A 23,616-nucleotide genomic window follows, 5' to 3' on the forward strand; every position below is an offset into this window, starting at 1 on the left:
CCACATCATAATGATGTCAGTATTAGGACATTATGGACTCCATTCATCCCAGCATGAAAGAGTGTGGATGTGCGCTTTAATGTGCACTATGATAGACTGACATTCCATCCAGGAATTGTTCCTACCTCATGGTCTTGGAATCAGTTCCAACAACTCATGGTATGATAATGGTAAAAGTGGGTTCTGAAAATAACTAAATTATTTATTTAATGTATGAATATCTTGGCATTTATGCAGCTTTGTGACCTACAGTCATGCAGTATCCTACTTAACATTCAATCTTGATGCTACTGAAAGGGTGATGGATGTCACACTTATGGATATTAGAGGTTAAGAAGATCTTAGTGAATTTCCTATTTAACCTTCCTGGAATTAACTCCTAGTGGCTCACATGTATCCAACTGTGCAGTGATGTTCAGCTTCATACTAATGCGGACAATCCTATATATCCTTGTTGCCCAAATCCAGGTAACACTGGTTTAAAGCTATATGTTTATTATATTTATCTGGACTTTTTATGATTTGTTGATAATTGTCTGATGGAGCAAATATTTGTTGAAATGAACCACTATGCTGAGCAATGTCGGAAAAGTCACAATAAACCATGTGCTTGTTGCACCCACTGACAGTGTGTCACTGCAGACAACAAGTGGATGTTTTCCAGTTTGCTAATACTGCAGGCTATAATGGATAAACCAGTCTAGAGACACTACTGGTCCACAAGCCTGTTGCTGCAGATACCCATTTTCAGCTGAGTTATGACTGAATGTCTCAGTTAATTCAATAAGAAATATCTGCATTTCACTGATAACGATGACAATGATGTTGCCAATTACTCAGTACTGAAACTTCACATCGGGATATGTATCAGGTGATCATGAAAAATATGCAGAAGGTATATGTTTGCAATCCTGACATAAGTATTGATGAAAGTCTTGTGGGTTACAAGGAAAGGCTGACATAGATACAGTACATTGCATGAAAATGGACACGATTCAGTATCAAATTCTACATGCTGTGCGAAGCAAGAATCTGGAAGTCAATACTTAACAACTGTAGAAGGACCAAGTGGGATGGCAAGTCCAGCCAATCCGGCATCGCTACATCATCTGAGCTGTCACTGGTGGACTCTTTGCTTGACCAAAGTTACTGTATAATGACTGGCAGTTTCTCTACCACGCCTGAACTGCTTGAGATTTTACTTCAAAGAAAAACTGATGCATATAGCTTTGTACAGCCAAACCGCCATGATATTCCTGGTGACTCTGGTTGCGTGAACAAGTCAAGATGCAGCATTTACAACAGTGGACACTAGATCTACTATTTTCCACTGTGATTATATTGACGCTTTGACATTTACAAGTTTCTGTTACATGTAATAACATTTTTGTTGTTGAAGAAGATTCAATGCTTTTGGCTTCTTTTTAACACTATGAGGGTTGCAGTGCCCAGGAAAAACCTAACAAATCTCCTTCTGGTGTCCCCTGAAGTACTTGTACCTAACAGCAGAGTTTAGGGGCGGCGAGTGGGGTCACTTCCCCAGGCCTCGTGCCTAAGGGGGCCCCCGCTTTTGAGGTCTGTGTGTCCCATTCGAGCGGATTTGACAAGTTATATTCTCCAGTATATATATATAGTTGAGTTGCTTCTTAGAGGAACCCTTTTAAAATCCTTCTTCAAGGTCAAATTCTGTACATATACGTCTTTAAAAACATTCCATAGTCTGAATATTAATGCACGAAAACAGGTATCGCTAATGATTAACGGCTGACATGGGATCAACATGATTTATGACTATGACATCCTGCATATCGAGACTCAGATTATTCTTACAATTTAGGTACTTTTCTACTGTAGAAGATGCCCTGCTAGTTTCTGCATGACACTGCATCGCATTTCATGCTGTGATGGTATTGTCATGAATTATGAATTGAACTTTTTAAATAGATTATATTGTTATATTTTGAAAATGTCCGCATGTTATCTTAAAAAAGTTTACCTGAATACTGTAATGAGAAAATCCGGTGTATGTTAACATTATTTTTATTAAATTCGAACGCAAGTTTATACAGTCCACATATACCAGTAACAGCGTTTGATGTAACCGGCCCTGTGAGGTTTTGATCAGCCCTAAGCCCTGCACACCCCTAAGGCAGCTTCTGCTTGTACCACATAGCCCTACAAAAAATGTAAAGTACTGTATCTTTCAGGCAGCTTCTTAAAGAAAGAAAAACAGCATTGTTCCACCTTTTCCAGTCAGGAATGCCATGTAAGAGACTGGAGGGAAAGTACTGGCCATCCTTACCTTTAGAACAACGAGAGGCTCCCACTTTACTAACCCAATTGATCCTGAAGTTCTTTTGATTTTGTGCCAGGGTCTTCATTCCTTTTTGAGTGTACCAAGATGAATTATTTTAAAGTAACCCACTACTCCTGCAGGTTTTGACTTCTTGCACTTAGTGTGTGAAGTTCTTTGTCTATTATGTGCCACCCAATGGTCACTTATGCTCCTGGTAATACTCAACCGTTCACTCTCCATATACTGCACATCCATCAAGTTATGAACCTGATTAATTCAGTACAGGGTTGCAAGTACCTTAAGAAATCCCAGCATGCAGGGACCAACTATATACAGGACCCATCCATTGCAGGGCAACTCACCTACACACTCACGCTGACCCATGATGGACCAATATACATTCACTTATAATCCATGGAGAATGTGCAAACCTGACCTAGACAATAACATCATTGAAAACTGGGTATCTAGATCAGTCAGTCAGTAGTGCAACACACTGCTCCACCCTGTGCATACCCACTGTGAAGTGATGCCAACTTAATCAAACCCTTACTCAGGAGGATACCAGGTCAGTTCTTGACTCTGACTTACTATGTGACCTTGAACTTAACCGGCATGTTCTGCAATCTTAAAAACATCTGTAAACAGTGGCAACGACAAGCTCCACAAAACATGTGTAACATCATCATTTCCTTTAGTGACAATTAATTGTTCAGGCGCTGAACACACAAGTTAGTTAACTTTAGTAAGTATGCACCGTGCAGGTCTACAGCTGCCACCTTTGTAAAGCCTTAGCATTAGGAAGGACCCTTCCCAGCCCTCCCATAGTCTCTTTGTCCCATTTTCATTTAGCAGAAGTTACTGTAGCATTCAAAATAACTTGGCAAGTTCTGCAACAGCTTCTACCCCTCGGCTGTCCAGACTCTGAACTCTGTGCTACCCGAGTCTCTTCAGATCAGCTCCTAGTAGTCTATTTATATGCAGTCTAATTGTAACCATTGTTGTTTTTTAATTATTAGTTATTATTTATTTATGTATTACTACTTATTACAAATTATTATGATCTATTCACTTAACTATTATTTTTTATCTATTATAGTATAGTACAGTTCTTTACCTGTTTTGCACTTGTCCTGTGTTTATGTACTGTATATGTTGCACTGCAATCTACATTTCATGCCACTGTATGCTGCAATATGATGTATGGATGGTATGACAATAAAACCACTTGTCTTGACTTGATTTGGGCATTGACTTGACTTATTTCTGAATTAATGATGCCCTCACCACACCATGACAGACGCTAACTTTTGGACCTGATGCTGATAACAACTGAGATGGTTTTTTTCCTCTTTAATTTGGAGAACACAACTGTTGGTTTTATTCTGTTGTTTTAAAAATGGAAATGTTGACTCGTCGGAGCACAAAACATGATTTCACCCTGCTACATTCATCTCAGATGAGGCATTTCTGGACAGTGCTGATGTATGGCTTCTGATTTGCATAGTAAAGCCTTAATGTGCAATATGATGTATGGATGGTATGACAATAAAACTACTTGTCTTGACTTGATTTGGGCATTGACTTGACTTATTTCTGAATTAATGGTGCCCTCACCACACCATGACAGACGCTAACTTTTGGACCTGATGCTGATAACAACTGAGATGGTTTTTTTCCTCTTTAATTTGGAGAACACAACTGTTGGTTTTATTCTGTTGTTTTAAAAATGGAAATGTTGACTCATCGGAGCACAAAACATGATTTCACCCCGCTACATTCATCTCAGATGAGGCATTTCTGGACAGTGTTGATGTATGGCTTCTGATTTGCATAGTAAAGCCTTAATGTGCATTTGTGAGTGTGGTGTTGACTGACAAAGGTGTACTGAAGTGTTCCCGAGCCCATGTCATGATATTCATTACAGACACATGACATTTTTAAAGACAGTAACATCTGAGGGGTCAGAGGTCACATGCATGCTGAAGTGGTTTTTGGCCTTGCCCTTTATGCATCAAGATTTAATTATATTATGCACAAATCCTACTGATTTGTCTTTGGGAAACACTGTTCTCAAAGTGCTGGATTATTCACCAGCACATTGTTGGCAAACTGGTCAGCTTTGACCCATTCTTTCTCTTGAAGTACTGCGCCTTTTTTGGTGACTCCTTATATACTAGAAAACGATTGCCTCACCTATTTTGCATTCACTTGCTATTTCAACTTGTCGCATTGTTATTAGTTCTAAACTACCCCATCATAAGATGGGGAACAATTTGTATAGGGTGGTCCAGATCTAACTAAGCAAATTTTCATTACGCTATAACTTATTACGTTTACTACATAGAAAATAGCCCAAAAAATCCTGGACCATCGAGAAGTGTGCGAACTGATGACAGGAAGAATCGTCTTCACGCCGAACTGGAATTGTCCTCGCATAAATCAAAGTCCACCCTGCCCAGGATTGGTTCCTGCCTTGTGCCCTGTGTTGGCTGGGATTGGCTCCAGCAGACCCCCGTGACCCTGTGTTCGGATTCAGCGGGTTGGAAAATGGATGGATGGATGGATAAATCAAAGTCATCCAGATGATCTGGATCTGCATAATTAGATCTGGACCACCCTGTATCATTTGTTTTCTGCAGTTTTTACATTGCATTTTCCCATCTGCAACTGATAGAAGCTAAGTTTAAAAAAATCTGTTGTGATAGAGAATTTAATAAGCTTGTCACTGGGACTAAATAAAAATCTCAGTTTGTACACACACACACATTCACAACAGATAAATGTAGAACTGTTTAACAGCTTATATCATGTCATTGGACTAATGAAAATAAAAAAGGGTACCTGTAGAAAGCCATGGAAAAATGTAGAAAAAAGCAAATAGAGCAAAATACTGTAAGGCACCGCTTTGTCTTACTCAACATTGAAATAAAATGCAGGAATTAGGCTTTAGCAAAAAACAAAAACAGCCAAGCAGCTATTGTGTTCTTTCACCAGCAGATGGCAGGCTTTCTTCATTCTCAAATTTACAGAGAAAACCCAAGCAAAATTACACCTTTTATTGGTTAACTAAAAAGATTACAATATGCAAGATTTCGAGGCAACTAAGGCCCCTTCTTCAGGCATACTCACCATTCCTTTGCTTTATCTATTTCTATATATTTTTACAATTAACTTTTTGTTACTGTCTGACTTTCTGTTGGTAGTTGTCTGTACCCTGCTTTTACTGCCTGAAGAAGGGGCCTGAGTTGCCTCGAAATCTTGCATATTGTAATCTTTTTAGTTAGCCAATAAAAGGTGTCATTTTGCTTGGCATTTCTCTTCATTCATAATGGCTAACACGGTACCACACTCTAGTACTTCAAATTTACAGCAAAGACATAGATAGATAGATAGATAGATAGATAGATAGATAGATAGATAGATAGATAGATAGATAGATAGATAGATAGATAGATAGATAGATAGATAGATAGAGTGCATCCAGAAAGTATTCACAGCGCATCACTTTTTCCACATTTTGTTATGTTACAGCCTTATTCCAAAATGGATGAAATTCATTTTTTTTCCTCAGAATTCTACATACAACACCCAATAATGACAATGTGAAAAAAGTTTATTTGAGGTTTTTTCAAATTTATTAAAAATAAAAAAACTGAGAAATCACATGTACATAAGTATTCACAGCCTTCGCTCAACACTTTGTCAATGCACCTTTGGCAGCAATTACAGCCTCGAGTCTTTTTGAATATGATGCCACAAGCTTGGCACACCTATCCTTGGCCAGTTTCGCCCATTCCTCTTTGCAGCACCTCTCAAGCTCCATCAGGTTGGATGGGAAGCATCGGTGCACAGCCATTTTAAGATCTCTCCAGAGATGTTCAATCGGATTCAAGTCTAGGCTCTGGCTGGGCCACTCAAGGACATTCACAGAGTTGTCCTGAAGCCACTCCTTTGATATCTTGGCTGTGTGCTTAGGGTTGTTGTCCTGCTGAAAGATGTACCGTCGCCCCAGTCTGAGGTCAAGAGCGCTCTGGAGCAGGTTTTCATCCAGGATGTCTCTGTACATTGCTGTAGACATCTTTCCCTTTATCCTGACTAGTCTCCCAGTTCCATCCCCACAGCATGATGCTGCCACCACCATGCTTCACTGTAGGGATGGTATTGGCCTGGTGATAAGCAGTGCCTGGTTTCCTCCAAACATGACGCCTGGCATTCACACCAAAGAGTTCAATCTTTGTCTCATCAGACTAGAGAATTTTCTTTCTCATAGTCTGAGAGTTCTTCAGGTGCCTTTTGACAAACTCCAGGCAGGCTGCCATGTGCCTTTTACTAAGGAGTGTCTTCCGTCTGACCACTCTACCATACAGGCCTGATTGCTGGTGGATTGCTGCAGACATGGTTGTCCTTCTGGAAGGTTCTCCTCTCTCCACAGAGGACCTCTGGAGCTCTGACAGAGTGACCATCGGGTTCTTGGTCACCTTCCTGACTAAGGCCCTTCTCCCCCGATCACTCAGTTTAGATGGCCGGCTAGCTCTAGGAAGAGTCCTGGTGGTTTCAAACTTCTTCCACTTGCGGATGATGGAGGCCATTGTGCTAATTGGGACCTTCAAAGCAGCAGAAATTTTTCTGTAACCTTCCCCAGGTTTGTGCCTCGAGACAGTCCTGTCTTGGACGTTTACAGACAATTACTTTGACTTCATGCTTGGATTTGTGTGCCTTCCCAAATCATGTCCAACCAACTGAATTTACCACAGGTGAACTCCAATTAAGCAGCAGAAACATCTCAAGGATGATCAGGGGAAACAGGATACACCTGAGCTCAATTTTGAGCTTCATGGCAAAGGCTGTGAATACTTATGTACATGTGCTTTCTCAGTTTTTTTATTTTTAATAAATTTGCAAAAACCTCAAGTAAACCTTTTTCACGTTGTCATTATGGGGCGTTGTGTGTAAAATTCTGAGGAAAAATATGAATTTAATCCATTTTGGAATAAGGTTGTAACATAAGAAAATGTGGAAAAAGTGATGCGCTGTGAATACTTGCCGGATGCACTGTAGATAGATAGATAGATAGATAGATAGATAGATAGATTTGCCTCTACAAACCATTATAGGTATTTGCAGGGAATTGACATGCATCTGTGGATCATTTGATTCAATTAATCACCGCCTTTACACCTAAAGCACGTCCTTTAGATGCATTTCATTCATTTATCTATTTCTATACCACTTTGACATGATTTAATGTGAGGCAGGGAGCATTCAGACTGGATATGGTGGCATTACTAGACACATTCACTGAACACATCCAAACTTATTGGGACAGATTAAAGTCACCAAACCACCTAATATGTACATTTTCAGGGTGTTGGAGAAAAGAAGAAGTACCCAATGAAAACCCATATAGACTCAGTAAGGACTTCTGTCATGTTTGGTCATATGAAATGCGCAGCTATTGTACCAGACATGGTGCAGAAAAATAAACTTCAACATCTGTGCAGCATTTGATGAAAGGTTACATTCAGATAGCCTTGCCAGGATGTTCATTTGATGAGAAAGGGTGCTTTTAACCTTTAGAATCAGGACATAAGCATAAATTGATATAGAGTCTCTCCCACAATTCTCAAGAAGCAAGGAGTTAAACAAACACCCCAGTTAGAGTGAATGGTCGAAGTGCACATCTGAGGATGTACAATCTGCAGCCTGTACATTATCTCCCCATGCCCAATTGAGTTGCATAGAAAAACACTGAGGTTTTCATATAACATTTTAATAGAGAACGTGTATTTTCAACATTTAATGAATCAGCATCCTATTCAGGCCTTTCAGTCTTTGTACCCTGGACAGGCTTTAGCTTAGTGTGACACTGACAAACAAAATGCATTTAGAAAATGAATGAATGACTTTCATAAGTGTGTGTGGGAGATCAAGTGCTACACAAAGAGAATAAAATCAAGAATCATTATTCTTGTGTGTTACCACACTAAGCTTTTTAGAATTTTATCAATAGCAACAGATACTATTGGCGCAGGCAGCACAGTAGTGAGAAGGCTAATGCCGCTGTTGCTACTGCTGCTGCTGCTGCTTCACATATTCAGCATCCCCAGTTTACATACACTGCCCAGTAATTAACTGTGTGGAGTTTACATGTTTCCCCCGTGTCCGTGTGGATGTTCCTTGGGTGTGTCTGGTTAATTGGTTACTCTAAGTTGGCCCCACTTTGGTTTTGCGTATGGACTGTCAGGATACTTTCTGTCTTACATGAGCCGCTTTACATGACATATTTTAGCCCATCATGTGGGAGTCCTGTCTTTGTTATTCATTGTTTTTTGGAATTATTTCACTACAATGCCTTCTTGCTTTTTAAATCTTTGTCAATGGCGTCATTTTGTGTTGCTATCTTGTTGATAGCAGCAACATCTCAGTGGTAGTCAAGTGAAAGGATGGCATCATGAGGTATGATGTTGGCACGTATGTATTATATAAGATGCCAATATAAATGCATTATGTCTTTGTGTCTCTTTACTTTATCTTTAAAATCTTGTCAGAACAGAGACAAATATCACTGGACAATAAAGATTTTTTTGGGTGTATCTTATAAATTGTGACCATTTTATTGCAATAACCTAATTCTGTGAATTCCCTTCATATTATACAGAAGTATACATCGGCAGTACAACAACTACAACAGGAACATTCGTGCTAATCTAAAGTAGTGGCACTGCTTCTGGGAATGGAACTCAGATAAATCCTCTTGTTTCAGCTGCAAATAGGACAGCCATGCTAACCTGTCTCATTATATTAAAAGGAAGTTAAAAGCAGAAAGGCATGTCACATGAACGACTTGTCAACGCGACAGTGTCCATACTTCTCACATTTGTTCAGTACATTTATTAGAAGGAAGATGGCTAAAGGGACAGATGGAATGGTTGAAGGAGCAGCAGATGACTTCCAACTTTTAGGAATCCTTTGGAAGTGATGGGGGGCTGGGGGGTCAGAAGGTACTCTGGGATGACAGCATAATCAGCTCTTAACTCAAATGAACAAGAAACAAATGATGAAGAGACTGGCCATATCCAGCCAAGAAAGACCATTGTGAGGATTTCTCCAGCTTTGCCATATGTCTGCTCTAGAGCTTCAGCTTGTCTGTCAGTCCTCACTTCTATGTGTCAGATGCAGGGTGGCCTCCAAGTTCAGATTGGTCAGTTTTTCTCACGACGTAAACGTTGCTCTTTGCTGCTTCATTTAAATGTACTCACTCTTATCAAACATTGACCCAAACATTTCCTAGGGAAGCAAGAGACAGTGTTAGAAGGTAGTTAAAGATAGTTCTGCATAGTGTCACGCACATATTATTATTAAAGTGTTATTCCAAGTAAACCCAAACAGCAAGTTTAATTTATGCCTAACAATCACACCACAAAATCAACAATTGCATATTAACACCCAAAAAGTGTCCAAATGGAATCAAAGTCGATGGCTGAGTTGGACTGATTTTTTATAACACTCTCATCTTCATTTTAGAGATTTCATTCACCTGTTCCCCACAGCTTCAATCTCCATCCCGTCTGCACCCAGCCATACTTAGTCTCATCCATGCTCAGAAGTATCCTTGTGCTCCTGTTCTCATCTGCTCTTCAACCTGAGGGTAAAAGGCTGCTATGGGCTGCTCCTACCTACTTGCTAAAGATGTCATCTGTTTCCTGCTCTGTTCTTCAAAGAACCAATCTCAGTCCAATCTGCTCCTGAACTAAAACTAAGTTTCTTTCCATAGTTCCAATATGAACACTTTAAAGTGATAATTCAACAATTTAACTGTTTATTTAGTTTAACGTAAGATATTTTTGTACAGTACAGTACCACAAGAAGGCTAATAATTGTTCAATGCAGTGGGTACACTCTCTTACCTCTTCAAGATCATGTATATTTAATTCCTCCATTTCTTGGTTATTCTCTCCAGAATTCTCCTAAAATGTAAAAACACACCCAATATTACTGTTTCATTATTCATCACGTGAAAGAATCCAGAATCATCTGGCATTTTTTCAGACGGCTTTGATAGCCTGTGGTTAAGCCTGCTGAAGATACTGAGCCAACATAGCTATTAATTAAACAAATGAGCTTGATAGACTGAATGTTTCCTCCTCTTTGATTTTCTTTATGTTCTTATGTTGTATCACCCTCATCCAAATGGGATGCATTTCCTGAAGGAACAAGTTCTAGGTATCCAGCCACTTGTTTGACATTTCATTCTTCCTATCCTTGTTTCAAGTTTTCTTATGTAAGGGAAAATTTCTGTGAGCTTTTCTCTGTAATGTAGATTTCTTATGACAAATGTTTCCAGTATGTCTACCTTGACGATGATGAGATCATATGTTATCATATGATCATATGCCATCTCTCTGGCCCATTTGTTCACCAAAGACTTTTAATCTACCCAGATATTATGCCACCTTTTATATCCATACAAGATGGAGACTGTGAAATGTGAAACTATTTCCTTAATTTTGATTTGAAAGATAAATTTTACAGCTGAAATGATCTCCACATTTACAAGGCCAAGCATTTCCATATTTGTTGTTATTTGTCATTGCAAACGGAGGCTGTTTATATGTCTGATGCTCCCTCTCTTGTAATAACGGAAAACTGGATTAATTACAGGGGACATCTCAACTATTATTTAACCTCTTTAGTGTTATGAAAAAATGTTGTTCAGCAGAAACATGTAAATACCAAAACATCAACATAAATACAGTAGATAAGGTATGTCTAATGTCCACTGTGGTACTGATGCAGGTTTAGTACGCATCCTTCATGATGAGTTGCCAGCACAGCTGGATGTGGCAGTCAGGACTGTAGAAGTGTGTTTCTTTGTACACTTTTCTATGTTTGTTCTGTTCCTTGTGCATGACAGGGTAGAATACCAGTGCCTGAACTGCATGACTGACTTGCATGCTGTGTTACTGTAGGCTGGCATGGTGACTTCTTCATTTCTCTTGACACAAACATTGACAGCTACTGTATTACAAACAGTGTCTAGGGTGTTAATATCTTTCTTGTCCTTCCACTTGATTGCAATCATTTTACTTTTTTGCCACACTGAAGCTTCAGGCAACCAAATTCACCAGGGATATCACAGCGGTTCAGTTGTAGAGCGCAGTATGCATTAGTATCATGATCCGCATCAACATCTGATGATCAATTCACATTGCCATTATTATTTCTTGATTCAATTAATGCTTTCGCTTGTACTTCATTGTGGCTTTTTTGGGCTCCACCCCACTTATGAATATTAATGAGTTGCCATAGAGTGGCAAAACGCATAGAAATAGTCAGGATTTTTTTTACAGCATGATGTTATTCTAAACACAAGATAGCAAGAGAAAACTGTCCTGAGAGACATTTGTTCTTAACGCCTCACATCAGATCATAACAGCTTTAAAAGAGAGACACTCAGTGCTACCAGCTTTTACAAAGAATTCCGAACCCAAGACACAATCAGAGATAAAGCCAAGGAGGTTAAATAGAAAATTCCTTAAGATCTTCTAATCCTCTGTAAGTGTGACACCAATTAATTATTCTAGTAGTAGCACAGGACTGAATGTTAAGAAGGGTACTACCTGACCGTAGGGCACAAACTTATATAAATGCCAGAATATTCATGCATTAAATAGACTTGTTTAACTATTTTCAAAATCCACTTTTACCATTATCGTACAGTGAGGAGCTGCAACTTATCCCAAGACCACTAAGTACAAGGCAGGAGCAATCCCTGGTTATAACGTCAGTCTATCATAGAGTCATTAAGACACAAACTATCTATCTATCTATCTATCTATCTATCTATCTATCTATCTATCTATCTATCTATCTATCTATCTATCAAACACTCATTTATATTGGGATGAATACAGTCCATAATGTCCTAGTACTGACATCATTATGGTGTGAGATGAAAATGGAGTGCCTGGAGAGTTTTACATTCTGAAAACGTTTGATGTACATTGTACATAACCTTCAGGCAGGGGAGAGTAATCTTCAGACCTTCATTCTGCTACTTTAAAATAAGGGGACAGATACGTTCTCCAATTTTATATGCACAAGAAAAAGAGTGTTTTTGAAATAGATACTGTCAATAATTTACCAAATAACCATGAAATCTTGGAATGTGATTAATAGGAAGACATCTTCTAGTAGACTGACAAACAGCTTACCATCTAGGACCAATGTTCCCTCAAATTTTTTCCATTGTTGAGTAAATGTGCTAATAACATATGTGCCAGAATCCCCAGTCACCCCAGTGGAGTATTGCGTGTCCTGAGTAATTACCACTACATGGAGGAGCACTTTGAGCAGCGTGATAACTGCTGCATGGCAATTCAAAGTGCTGCATGGCAGCAAGTAAATAGGTACGAGACTTCCACAGCTTGTATAATTGATCAAAAAAGAAAAATGACTTACAATGATTTTTCAATGCACATGTAGTTATTCATTCATTTTCCAGCACTTATCTGGGACCTGGTTGCGGGGACAACAGTCTTAGCAGCGAGGCCCATACATCGCTTTCCCCAACCACACTTATCAACTCATTCTGTGGGATCCTAAGATGTTCCCAGGCCATCTGGGAGATATAACCCTCCCAGCAAGCCCTGGGTTTTAGGAATGCCCAGACAACCTCAACTGGCTCCTCTCAAAGAGGTGGGTCATTGGCTCTACTCCAGGCCTCTCCCGCATCTCTGTGCTTCTCACCCAATCTCTAAGGGAGAGCCCAGACACCCTGCAGAATAAGCTCATTTCTGTTGCTTGTACCCACAAGCTCATTATTTTGGTCATTACCCAAAGCTTATGATCATCGGTGAGAGTGGAGACTTACATCGACCGGTAACTGGATAACTTTGCCTTCTAACTCAGGTCCTTCTTCACCACTACAGATTGGTATAACTGCTCTTGTCTCCCTATATGTCTGTCAGTGTCACCAAAACTTTTAACTTGTAAACAAAACCCTGAGGTACTTAAACTCCTCACCTCCCACTTGGAGAGAACAGTTCACTTTTTTCCTACTGAGCAGTCACAGATTATTAGCAATGGCAGTCCCATGAAAAGAATAGGCAACAGAGCTACAAGTTAAGTACTGTATGTGCTAAAAAGTTGTATGTATAATAGTTACACACATTTTGCAGGTATTGCTTCCATTTATTTTTTTTCATCTGCGTTATTCTCTGATCCTTCAGTTAAACAGTGGGGTAATCAAATGAAAACACCCCATAACTTTGGACTGATATGCTGATGTCAGCATTTTGGGAAGTCTACATAAGTATAATTGGTGGAGGAGCAGCGATTGGATTGGAAGTTGTGTGGAGTTTGTGTGTGGAGTATTAGCATCATCTAGGTTGTTGGCTAGCATGTCAGATAATCATTAAGTTCTAGTGCAGATTATAAATATTCACTAAGGCGTTAGTTTATTCAAAGTAAAGTGTTCAAAGGGGAGTTCTGAATAATTGTCATTGGGAGCAACTGAAAGCCTGCATTTCTTTACAACCATTTATCTTTTTGCTTGATGCATTTCAGGCTTTTCTAACCTTGTCTAGAGTCTCCTGCTCCAACGTGTCACTTGTTTCCTCCAAAGCCCAAAGTACAGCATCATGAACAGAGAGAAAGAGATGCTTTTTGTCAAGGCTGCCATCTTTGAAGACACCCCCAGCATCTAGCTCCTCAAACACTTGAGCTGTACGGAAAGAAGAATGAGAGTGAAAATCCCAAATCCAAATGTTTTGAATAAAATGTTTCTGCCTGTAGACTTCTTATCAGCACACCAGTTGTTATCTAACCCACCTCACAAATGACGTCCTTGCAGATTAACAACCAGGTTGAAAAATTCCTACCTTGAACATTCGCCAGGTATAGTTTTATTCCAACCTTCTGATAACAGGAGGTCATCTGTCAAAGGGAGAAACACACTCTCAAGAAGGGAAGCAATGTAAAATCCCAAATATGTCCTCTGATTGTGTTCATTCCTTCCCACTCATTAGGTTTACTGAAAACAATTATCCCCTTTAAAACTTTTCAACATATTTTCTCCTAAAGGTTTAAAATAGACCTTGAACTGCTTCCATTCTAATGATGTTCAGACACCTGCTAAAGACAAACCTCTTCACAAATCCCCCGGTCCTCATTAGGCATTCTGTTTTTCTGATCTCGTCTTGTGTTGATTCTCACGACCACCACCTACTGTGCTTTAGCTATGGCACTAGTTTTTATCATGTCTTGGGATGAGCTTTACTGCTAAGCATCATGCGTTCTGCTTTAATGTTTTCTTCTATATTCCTTGCACTTCCTTAACAAATCAATTTCTACATACGTTTTTTTTTCTTTTTTTGTAAATCACCACAGGTCAAGTATCCTCCTAAATCAATAAATAGCATAAGGAGAAGGTAACACAAAATATTGCTTGATAATTTTGCTTTCCCTGTGACAGGCATATGTGTCATAAAACAGTACTACTTTTTATTATTATTACATGATTTTATTCAACTTGCCCTCTCTGTTTGTCTTGGTCAAATTATGGAATCAATTTTTTACCCACTTCTACCAAACCGATTTCCTTCAAACTTTGCATGTATGCTGATCTCCTGTGACAATGCAACATTTCATCAGTTCTGACCCATAATTTGTACATTAATTACATCAAATTTAAGTTTCTCTTTTCCTTATATTATACTTTTAGCAATTACACACACACACATATATATATATATATATATATATATATATATATATATATATATATATATATATATATATATATATATATATTGTGAGATATGGCCGGCCATTCATCCCAGCTAATACTCCCAGGCCGCCAGATGGAGCCCTCCTTGCAGCATAGAGGTGCCCCGAATGCCAGCAGGGAATTATGGACAGTGGAATTATAATGTACAGCCCTGCTGGATACCAAGAAGGCCGCCAGGAGTCGCTGCAGGGAACCCAGGGATTTATATTTCCCATATAGCCAAGTCACTTGAACAGAAGAAATGATATACTTCTGGGATGAAGAAAAAAGAGAAGTTTTTACCTGACCTGGAAGTCCTGGATAATTACATGGACTAAGGGCTCAGAAGCACTTCCAGGTCAAGGACTATAAAGGACTGTGGGAGATCCCAGACAATTGAGCTGAGTTGGGAGGCAGGGTGGCTAAGCGTCTGGGCGATTGGAGGATTGTTTATTATTGGATTATTGTATTATTTATTGAAGTTTAGGGGAGATGGAGGTGCTTTGTGCACTTATTTATAATAATAAATATTATTATTGGACTTTTACCTGGTGTCTGATGAGTGGTCTGAGGGTTCAAGGGAGCGAGAGAGCCCTTAATCTATCACTATATATATATATATATATATATATATATATATATAGTTGCAGGATCCCCAGCCAGAACGTCTGGAAGGACCTGGAAAGGAAAAATACCTCCCCTGGGCCACGAGAGGGCAGCCGCCCTGGTCTACATTGGGGCCACAGGATCAGAGTTTAGAAGTTCAACCCTACTGGGGCCCATGGCCACCACCAGGGGGTGCCCAGATGATTACAGAGCCATGGATTGCAGCACTTCCACCACACCCAGAAGTGCTGCCGGAAGTGAATGCAGGCACATCCAGAGTCCTTCCGGGTGCTCATGCAGCACTTCCGCCACACCAGGAAGTGCTGCTGGAAGAGCATTATGGAGTACCTGGAGCATATACGGGGCAGTATAGGCACTCCATTAGGTGAGACGGAATCAGGTGGAAGAGAATGGAGCTTACGAGTAGAGGAGTAGATGCGACAGAAGAAGACTTGAGAGAAAAGAAGGGACTGAATAATTGCGGCTGTTTTATGTATTGTATGGTGCTGTGAAGAAAAATAATAAACTTGTGTGTTTTTGGGACTTCTGAGTCTGCGTGTCTGTCTGTGTAAACTCTAATCTTATATATATATATATATATGTTCTCCCGTGTCTGCGTGGGTTTCCTCCGGGTGCTCCGGTTTCCTCCCACAATCCAAAGACATGCAGGTTAGGTGGATTGGCGATTCTAAATTGGCCCTAGTGTGTGCTTGTTGTGTGGGTGTGTTTGTGTGTGTCCTGAAGTGGGTTGGCACCCTGCCCAGGATTGTTTCCTGCCTTGTGCCCTGTGTTGGCTGGGATTGGCTCCAGCAGACCCCCGTGACCCTGTATTCGGATTCAGCGGGATGGAAAATGGATGGATGGATATATATATATATATATATATATATATATATATATATATATAGTGCTTTTAGCCAACAAACATATATATGAATTAGCAGTGTTGGTCAAGTGGTTAGCGTCTGGGTGGGCAAAGTCATTTCCGGAGGTTTTTGCTCCAACCCAATTGCTTAATAAGAATCACTTATTGCTCTAGAAACACTTCTGCTTTATTTTAGTTGTCTCCCTCACTAGGATTTTGAACCCTTCTTGCTTATTTAAGTCTTAAACAGCAGCATTCTCGGTTTTTAATTGCTCCTTATTAGCAATAAGATGCAAATGACAAAAGAAACCAGCAGTTATCCATTTTGCTTGTTCCCCTTTACACCTGTGTGTATTTATTGTGAACTATTTGGTTTAATTAAATACTTGGAAGGAAAGAGAAGAGAAAAAAGTGAAGGGTTGAGAATTACCCATCCGTTTCACACTTCAAAGTATTTGGATGATATCCTTAGAATGGAAAAAAAATCTAGAACATGAGAATGACTTGACATAGCAGAGTTAAAGCATAAACAAGCCATGAAAGGTAATTATTGGTAAGGATTGTTTTCTAATTAAGCAACTGGGTTGGAGCAAAAACCCGCAGCCACTGTAGCCCTCCAGGAATGACTTTGCCCACCCCTGGGTTAGCATGTTGGACTCTTGTTTAAATGGTCGAAGGTTCAAGACCAATGTAGACAAATTTATTAAAAAATTAATAATTTTGATTAATTGATATTGAAGTTTTGTCAAATTACTTAATATGACAGTTAAGCAGCATTGGTCAAGTGGCTAGCATGTTGGGCGTTCAATCAAATGTTTAAAGGTTTGAGATCAATGTACACAAATTAATTTGGTTTTTTTAATGTAACAATTTTTCATCATTTATATACAAATTTGGCGAAATACTCGTTTCAGTGATTTGGCGATACTGGCTCAGTGGATAAAGTGTTGGGCTTTTCTAAGAAAGACTGAAAATGTGATTGTCCCATAGAGAAATGCACATTTCCAGTACTTCACACATGTAAGGTTTCACCGTGGTTAAGATTTTCTGAAATGAAAAATAAACGGGAATGAATGTCACATTTCACTTTAAGATTGTAGGTTCAATTCCATTCTGTCGCTAATGTCACTTCTGTCAAATCACCGTCCCACGCAAGTCAAGGTTTTTGTAACATGCTGAGAACCGTGTGGCATTAGGGTGGCAAAAAATATATATAAAAAAAGATTTTTAAGTGACACAATTTTATTCAAAAATGCACTGATTTTGTTGGTCATATGTGACTAAAAATAAAATTGTGCGTTTCCTTAAATGATTAAAAAAAAAATAACTCTCACAATTTGAAAATTTCTCCAATTATAACCATAATCCTACAGACTTAATCAACTTTAATCAGAAATTTCACTTTAAAGAATCTATTCATTTTAATTGAATTCAATGTATTCTTTAATGTGTGCCCTACAATTTTATTTTTAGTCAGATCGTCACATCGTCACGCGGTCACACAGAGTATGCTATTGATTGGATGTATAAACTCTTAAACAAGCAATATGCTAATCACATTTCTCAAGCAATGGTGGGCTTATTTTTAAGATTCTAAAGCTTTTTTTCTAACTGTTGTACTAACATCCTTTCTCATTGGCAACAAATGAGTGTGAAACTTACCTGCAGATTATGGGGTGTTGGAGAAAACAATCTTGACCTTCACGTGATTTTATTGTCAATCCTTTCAATTCTTCAGATGTATCATTGGTAAAACTGACATATGAATGAACTAAATGTTTCCTACCTGAGTGAGAGTCTTTATGCCCATGAGGTCAACAAAGCAGACACCAGCTAGATCCAGGATCAGGGTGTGAAATGGAGGGGCAGGGGGCTTTGCTGCTGGCTCTGTAAATGAGGGAATGCTGTCCAGGTCCACAACGCTGTTGCTGTTGAAGTTGACATAAGAAAAGTTGCTGCTGCTGGTCTCCATGTTGTTGTTAGAGTCAATGGTTGGGTCAAAGTCGGTTTTGAGCTCCTGCATGGACACTGCCTAGGTGGAACGAGAGGGCATTATTAGTGTATGAAGCAGCTCAACACAACATACCTCTGCACTTTCATGACGTTTTAACTACTCCTCTGGTGTGGAGGGTGGCTGCTAACATTTAATGACAACACTTCTGTTTACTTCATAAATAAGATGCTCTCCTGGGAAGGATCGTATATATCAGCCCCTGTACATATCTCAACTTCAGCTGAGAAGCTTTAAATCAAATCACCCTATTTACATCAATATTTAAAAAGTTCCATCTAGTTAAAGATAGTGTCATCTGGCCTCTTCTTCTCATATTTACCTGACACTGTTACTACTTTCATGTATAAGCTAACAACATCACACTCTTCAGGGTGTCTGCTGATCTTTTAAAATTTAGATTGTAACAGTTAAGCCAACTGTCATGTATTTGATGAAGCTCCACTTCTGGATGTATTTGTTCTGCTGCTTTTCCCTAAAGTCCTTTATATGTATGAATTGTTGTTCCCTTGATGTCTCTTTATTCCAGTGTGATGCCAACTAGAATGGTTACCTGAGGCTCTGTTATTTAAAGCTCAGTGATCCCCTCAGTTCTTCACCACGGTATTGTTATGTTGGTGCATGTTTTCCTTTTCAGGCAAATATTTAGTTTTGTTATTACTTCCTGGGTCCCTGGGTAATGAAGTATTATGGTGATGGTTTAGATTTTAACTTTTGATTATGCTGTGTTTTAGCCAGGGTTCCTCCCCTGGTTTATGTTGAATTTCTTTTTTCTGATATTGTTTGTGGGTTTCAATCGTTTCTGTTAATTTTGTTCTGTCCATTTATTAGTTGTCTAATTATATAATTTTTTTTTTTATTAATTTCATTTAATTTATTTTGAAGTTTCTATATGTGTAATTATGTTCTACTATGTATGTTCCTTTCGCCTTTTGGGTGGATCTCCAAGAGGTGGGGCCACTATTACATCACCACTAAGGATCCACCCCCAGTCTTTAAAGGCAGCTTGGGAAATTGAGTTCTTTGGAATTCATTGTGTGCCCTTTGAAGGAGTTTAGAGTATTCTGTGCCGTGAATGTTACTTTTATTTTGCTTTGTTGAATTTCAGAATGTGGCTTTTGTCTGTGGTTTTTGAGTTTTGGATTTGTATCGGAACTTGCTTGTTATAGATGGCCCTTATAAGCAAATAATTCTTGCTTCCTTCAGATTGTAGAGTTTTTTTATTTTCCTATTTTTGTTAATGAAGACTGGTTTGTTGCCCTACTCTTTACAAGGCAGGGGTTTATGGTTATTTCCTCTCTTGTTGGGCTTTTTTAATATTTTGGAACATTTTTGTGTATTTTGAACTTTAAAAGCCTTTTCCCCATGCACTAAATAATGCCTGTAGGGTTGGCAGGTCAGGCTGCCTTTGGTGAAGCCTTTTCTGGGCAACCTAGGGAGGGCCCTTGCTTGTCTATAGGAGGTTTTGAAGGCTTCATCCCCTTTCACAATATTCCTGACTCCAAATCATAACAGGTAAAGAGTTTAGGATTTTTCCTTTTAAGAATAGGGGGCTCTGCCCCCTGCTCGCTTTGCTCGCCAACCCCTGTGTCTGGTTAATTGGATATACAATTTTAAAGGCTTTTTTTCTTTGGAATTGTTTCAATTTCATTATCCATCTATTATCCAACCCGCTATATCCTAACTACAGGGTCACGGGGGTCTGCTGGAGCCAATGCCAGCCAACACAGGGCGCAAGGCAGGAAACAAACCCTGGGCAGGGCACCAGCCCACCGCAGGGCGCGCATATACACACACACACACACCAAGCACATACTTGGGTCAATTTAGAATCGCCAATTCACCTAACCAGCCAATTTCATTATTTGCACTTTAAAACAATATTTGGAATTACCTTTTCTTCAAGATCGCATTGAATTTTGATTCCGTTTTTGGAGACACATTGTGACAACGCAACATATAACTGCCCATGGGTGAATATTGTTTCTGTTTCTCTAATAAATAATCTGACTTTTTCTAATGTTTGTCCCTGTGATTTGTTAATTGTCCTAGCAAAAGCTATTCTCACAGGAAACTGTAAACATTTTAATATGAATGACATATCAAGATCTCCTTTGGTGTCTAATGTTATTCGCTGAATATATACATTACCTTTCTTTTTGCCTGTTAAAATTTGCATTGCTTCAGTGATCATAAATATACACCTGACCGAATTGTGCTTTCTTGAAAATTAAAAATGTCATTGCTTTACCTGTTGCGGGACCACAGATTCTCATAGCGTATGATCCATTATTGTGTAAATCTACGTTTTGTGCATTGAATGATGCGAAGGCGAAAAGACTTTGTTTTCTGCTCTTTGCCTTTTATTTCTGACCTCACTTTGTCCTGCTATTTTTTCAATGACACCTTGTCCTGATGGTTAATTTCCTTTTGTTTGCACTAATGCGATCTTTACTATCTTTTTTTTTGATACTGTAGCGACTGACATAATAAAGTGTCAGAAAAGTTTTACTTGAACAATCGCTGACTTTGTAACCCCAAACACAGTTTTCTAGCACCCTCTCCAACCCCTCATCCCCTGGGTCTCGATTACCGCATCAATCAATACCCCGCTATCAGTCTTCCATGCTGTACTCTGCCCTCCCTCAATCGGATCTAACAGTTACTTAAAACAAAAAAGGCTTCAACCTGGCTGGGACACTACAATACTTCGGAATTTTACTGCTTTCATATTCTTCACCTTTCTCTGCATGTGTATCGCACCATCGTTTGTTTGAGCCTTTCGAATTCCACTGCTTTCAAAATCTCTTATCAGCCTTTTTTCTTCTCCAATGCTTTTGGGTTTCTTTTCTCCCCAATGCTATTTTTTCTTTGCTTAGTTGTTGATTTTTCATCTAGAACGTATTGTCCTTATATGCTTTATATGTGCTGAGAGCACAGAATCTGTGTGTGCTACATGCCTTTACATGATTGAGTGTTTTGCTGGTTGTGCTCTTATTTGATATTGTTTGCGTCTTGCGGGTCTTTTAAGTGTCTTCCGAGAACTTCCGAGAAGATCACGTCTCGTCGCCCTGCTTATCCTTTCCAGGATTTTTTTTTATAATAGAGAGATATAGTTGTCTGAGCTATTGTTTGGCTTATGTTTTTGTATTATTTCTGGATGGAAGCTTATTGTAGATATTGGAATTTTGTTTTAGTTAGCTTAGTTTGTTGTTTATTTCCTTTAAATCAGTGCTTCTTAGTCATATCAGGTGGGGTGAAGTTCCCCCATTGGAGTAATAGCAGAGTAATATCACCACATAGCGTGAAACACTTTGTAAACCACATGCAACACGTTTCCATCTAATACAACAGTGAGTCCTGATCCTGTGTGACCCAAAAGTTAGTAACCCAGTAGTTTAAGAAACTATACTTTAAATCCAGCCTATTCTAGTGGCCGTTCATGGGCCACACGTGGCCCAGAAGCAGCCTCCGAATGGTCCAGCCCTCGGTCCCTCCAGTAAATTTAAAGGAAAATATTCAGCCAACAATGTAACACAAGGTTAAACAAACAGATCATATTTGCTGCTAAAACCTTTGGTGAATTTTGCAACTCAGTATTACAGAGAATCTCCTCCTGCTTGTCATAATCTCCATTTTTTTTGGACTAATTTGATGTGTTTGGCAATTTCTTTACTCATCTGATTTTTATTATTTTATTTTTAATTACATTTTCATATTTTTATGATCAAGGTTTGATGATGCTATCAAATGTTCTATTGCAATGGTTGCTGTGGATGTTTCAAGTTAGTGAAGCTGCAATGGATACTACTGGACAATAAACTATTTACAGATGAGGAATCTCTTGAACATGATTCTTGTCTTATTCTAATTGCAAAAATTTTCACCCTCGTTTACTGTATGTCCTCAACCACTTTCACTTTCATTAAATGAAAAATAATTGCTAGAAAGTATTCTAGTAGTCTAACGATCATAATTTCTGTTGCGTTTAAAACACGTTCACCCTGATTCTTTTTTTGTCACTTTAATTTATCTTTCCACTGTCTTATCTTAGTTTCTGTTCCTCCTTCCTTGTCCTAACTGCTTAATTTATCTTTCGCTTATCTGCTTACATTAGCAGATTCCTTTGAGTTTATTCTATTAAGAAGTTCCCTACATGTTTAAGTTCCTCCAATGCCTGACACATAGGGGATCTCCACCAGTCTCTGCTTTAGTCATACTAACAAGGTACTCTACCTGCTGCTTTGAGTTTTTCAAAGATCTGCGTTTGGCATTGCTCTTCATTTCCTTTTCCTTCTTGAAGAACTTCTTGTTCTCGATCAACATTTTTCCAGGGTCCAGTCCGGTCTGTAAATATCAAATATCATGTGCACATCAGGAATGATCTTTACAGTGGACTAAACCCAAAAGAAATACAATACTGGAGGGGTTCTGTTTGCCTTAATAGTAATAATAATAACAATTATTTATATTTATGTAGTGCTTTCTACCAACTTCAAGTGCTTTTACATAGTGAATGGGGAGCCACTTTAACCACCACTGATGTGCAGTATCCAACTTGATGATGCGTCGGCAGCCATTTTGTACCAGTACACTCACCACACATTAGATGTGAAGGTGCTGGTGGTGGTGAAATGGCGAGAAAGAGATAGACGATTAGAGACAGTGGATGATTAGATGGCCAGAATGACCAGGCTGTGGTGGGCAATTTAGCCAGGACATTGGGATATACTCTACTCTTTTCAAAGGATGCCCAGGGATCTTTAATGACTGCAGAGAGTTTGGACCTTGGTTTTACATTTATATCTGAAGGACGTCAAAATATTTACAACACAGTGTCCCTGTCACTGCACTGGGACATTGGGATCCACGTTCAGACAACTGGGTAAACACCTCTACTTTCCTCACCAACACTTCTTCCAGCAGCAACCTAAATTTTTCCTGGTTAGTCTCCCATCCAAGTACTGGCCGGGCCCGAACATACTTAGCTTCAGGTGGACTACCTGTTCTGAAGTGGGGAAATAACCCTTTATTTTTGGCTACAGTAAATGTCAGAGGTGTTGCCT

At 39.1% G+C, this 23,616-nt stretch overlaps 1 protein-coding gene across 1 annotated transcript in view; it reads right to left on the minus strand.

Annotated features, from left to right (window-relative positions):
* Positions 1-9,544: 9,544 nt before the first annotated feature.
* LOC120536337 (solute carrier family 26 member 9-like) overlaps positions 9,545-23,616 on the minus strand; it is a 50,722-nt gene continuing 36,650 nt past the window's right edge. The window contains 6 exon segments of the mRNA XM_039764663.1: positions 9,545-9,586; positions 10,207-10,266; positions 13,879-14,024; positions 14,182-14,236; positions 18,326-18,571; positions 22,787-22,897. Coding sequence (XP_039620597.1) covers positions 9,545-9,586; positions 10,207-10,266; positions 13,879-14,024; positions 14,182-14,236; positions 18,326-18,571; positions 22,787-22,897 — 660 coding nt within the window.

The sequence above is a fragment of the Polypterus senegalus genome, chromosome 10 (assembly GCF_016835505.1).
Source record: "Polypterus senegalus isolate Bchr_013 chromosome 10, ASM1683550v1, whole genome shotgun sequence".
NCBI classification, from domain to species: Eukaryota; Metazoa; Chordata; class Cladistia; order Polypteriformes; family Polypteridae; genus Polypterus; species Polypterus senegalus.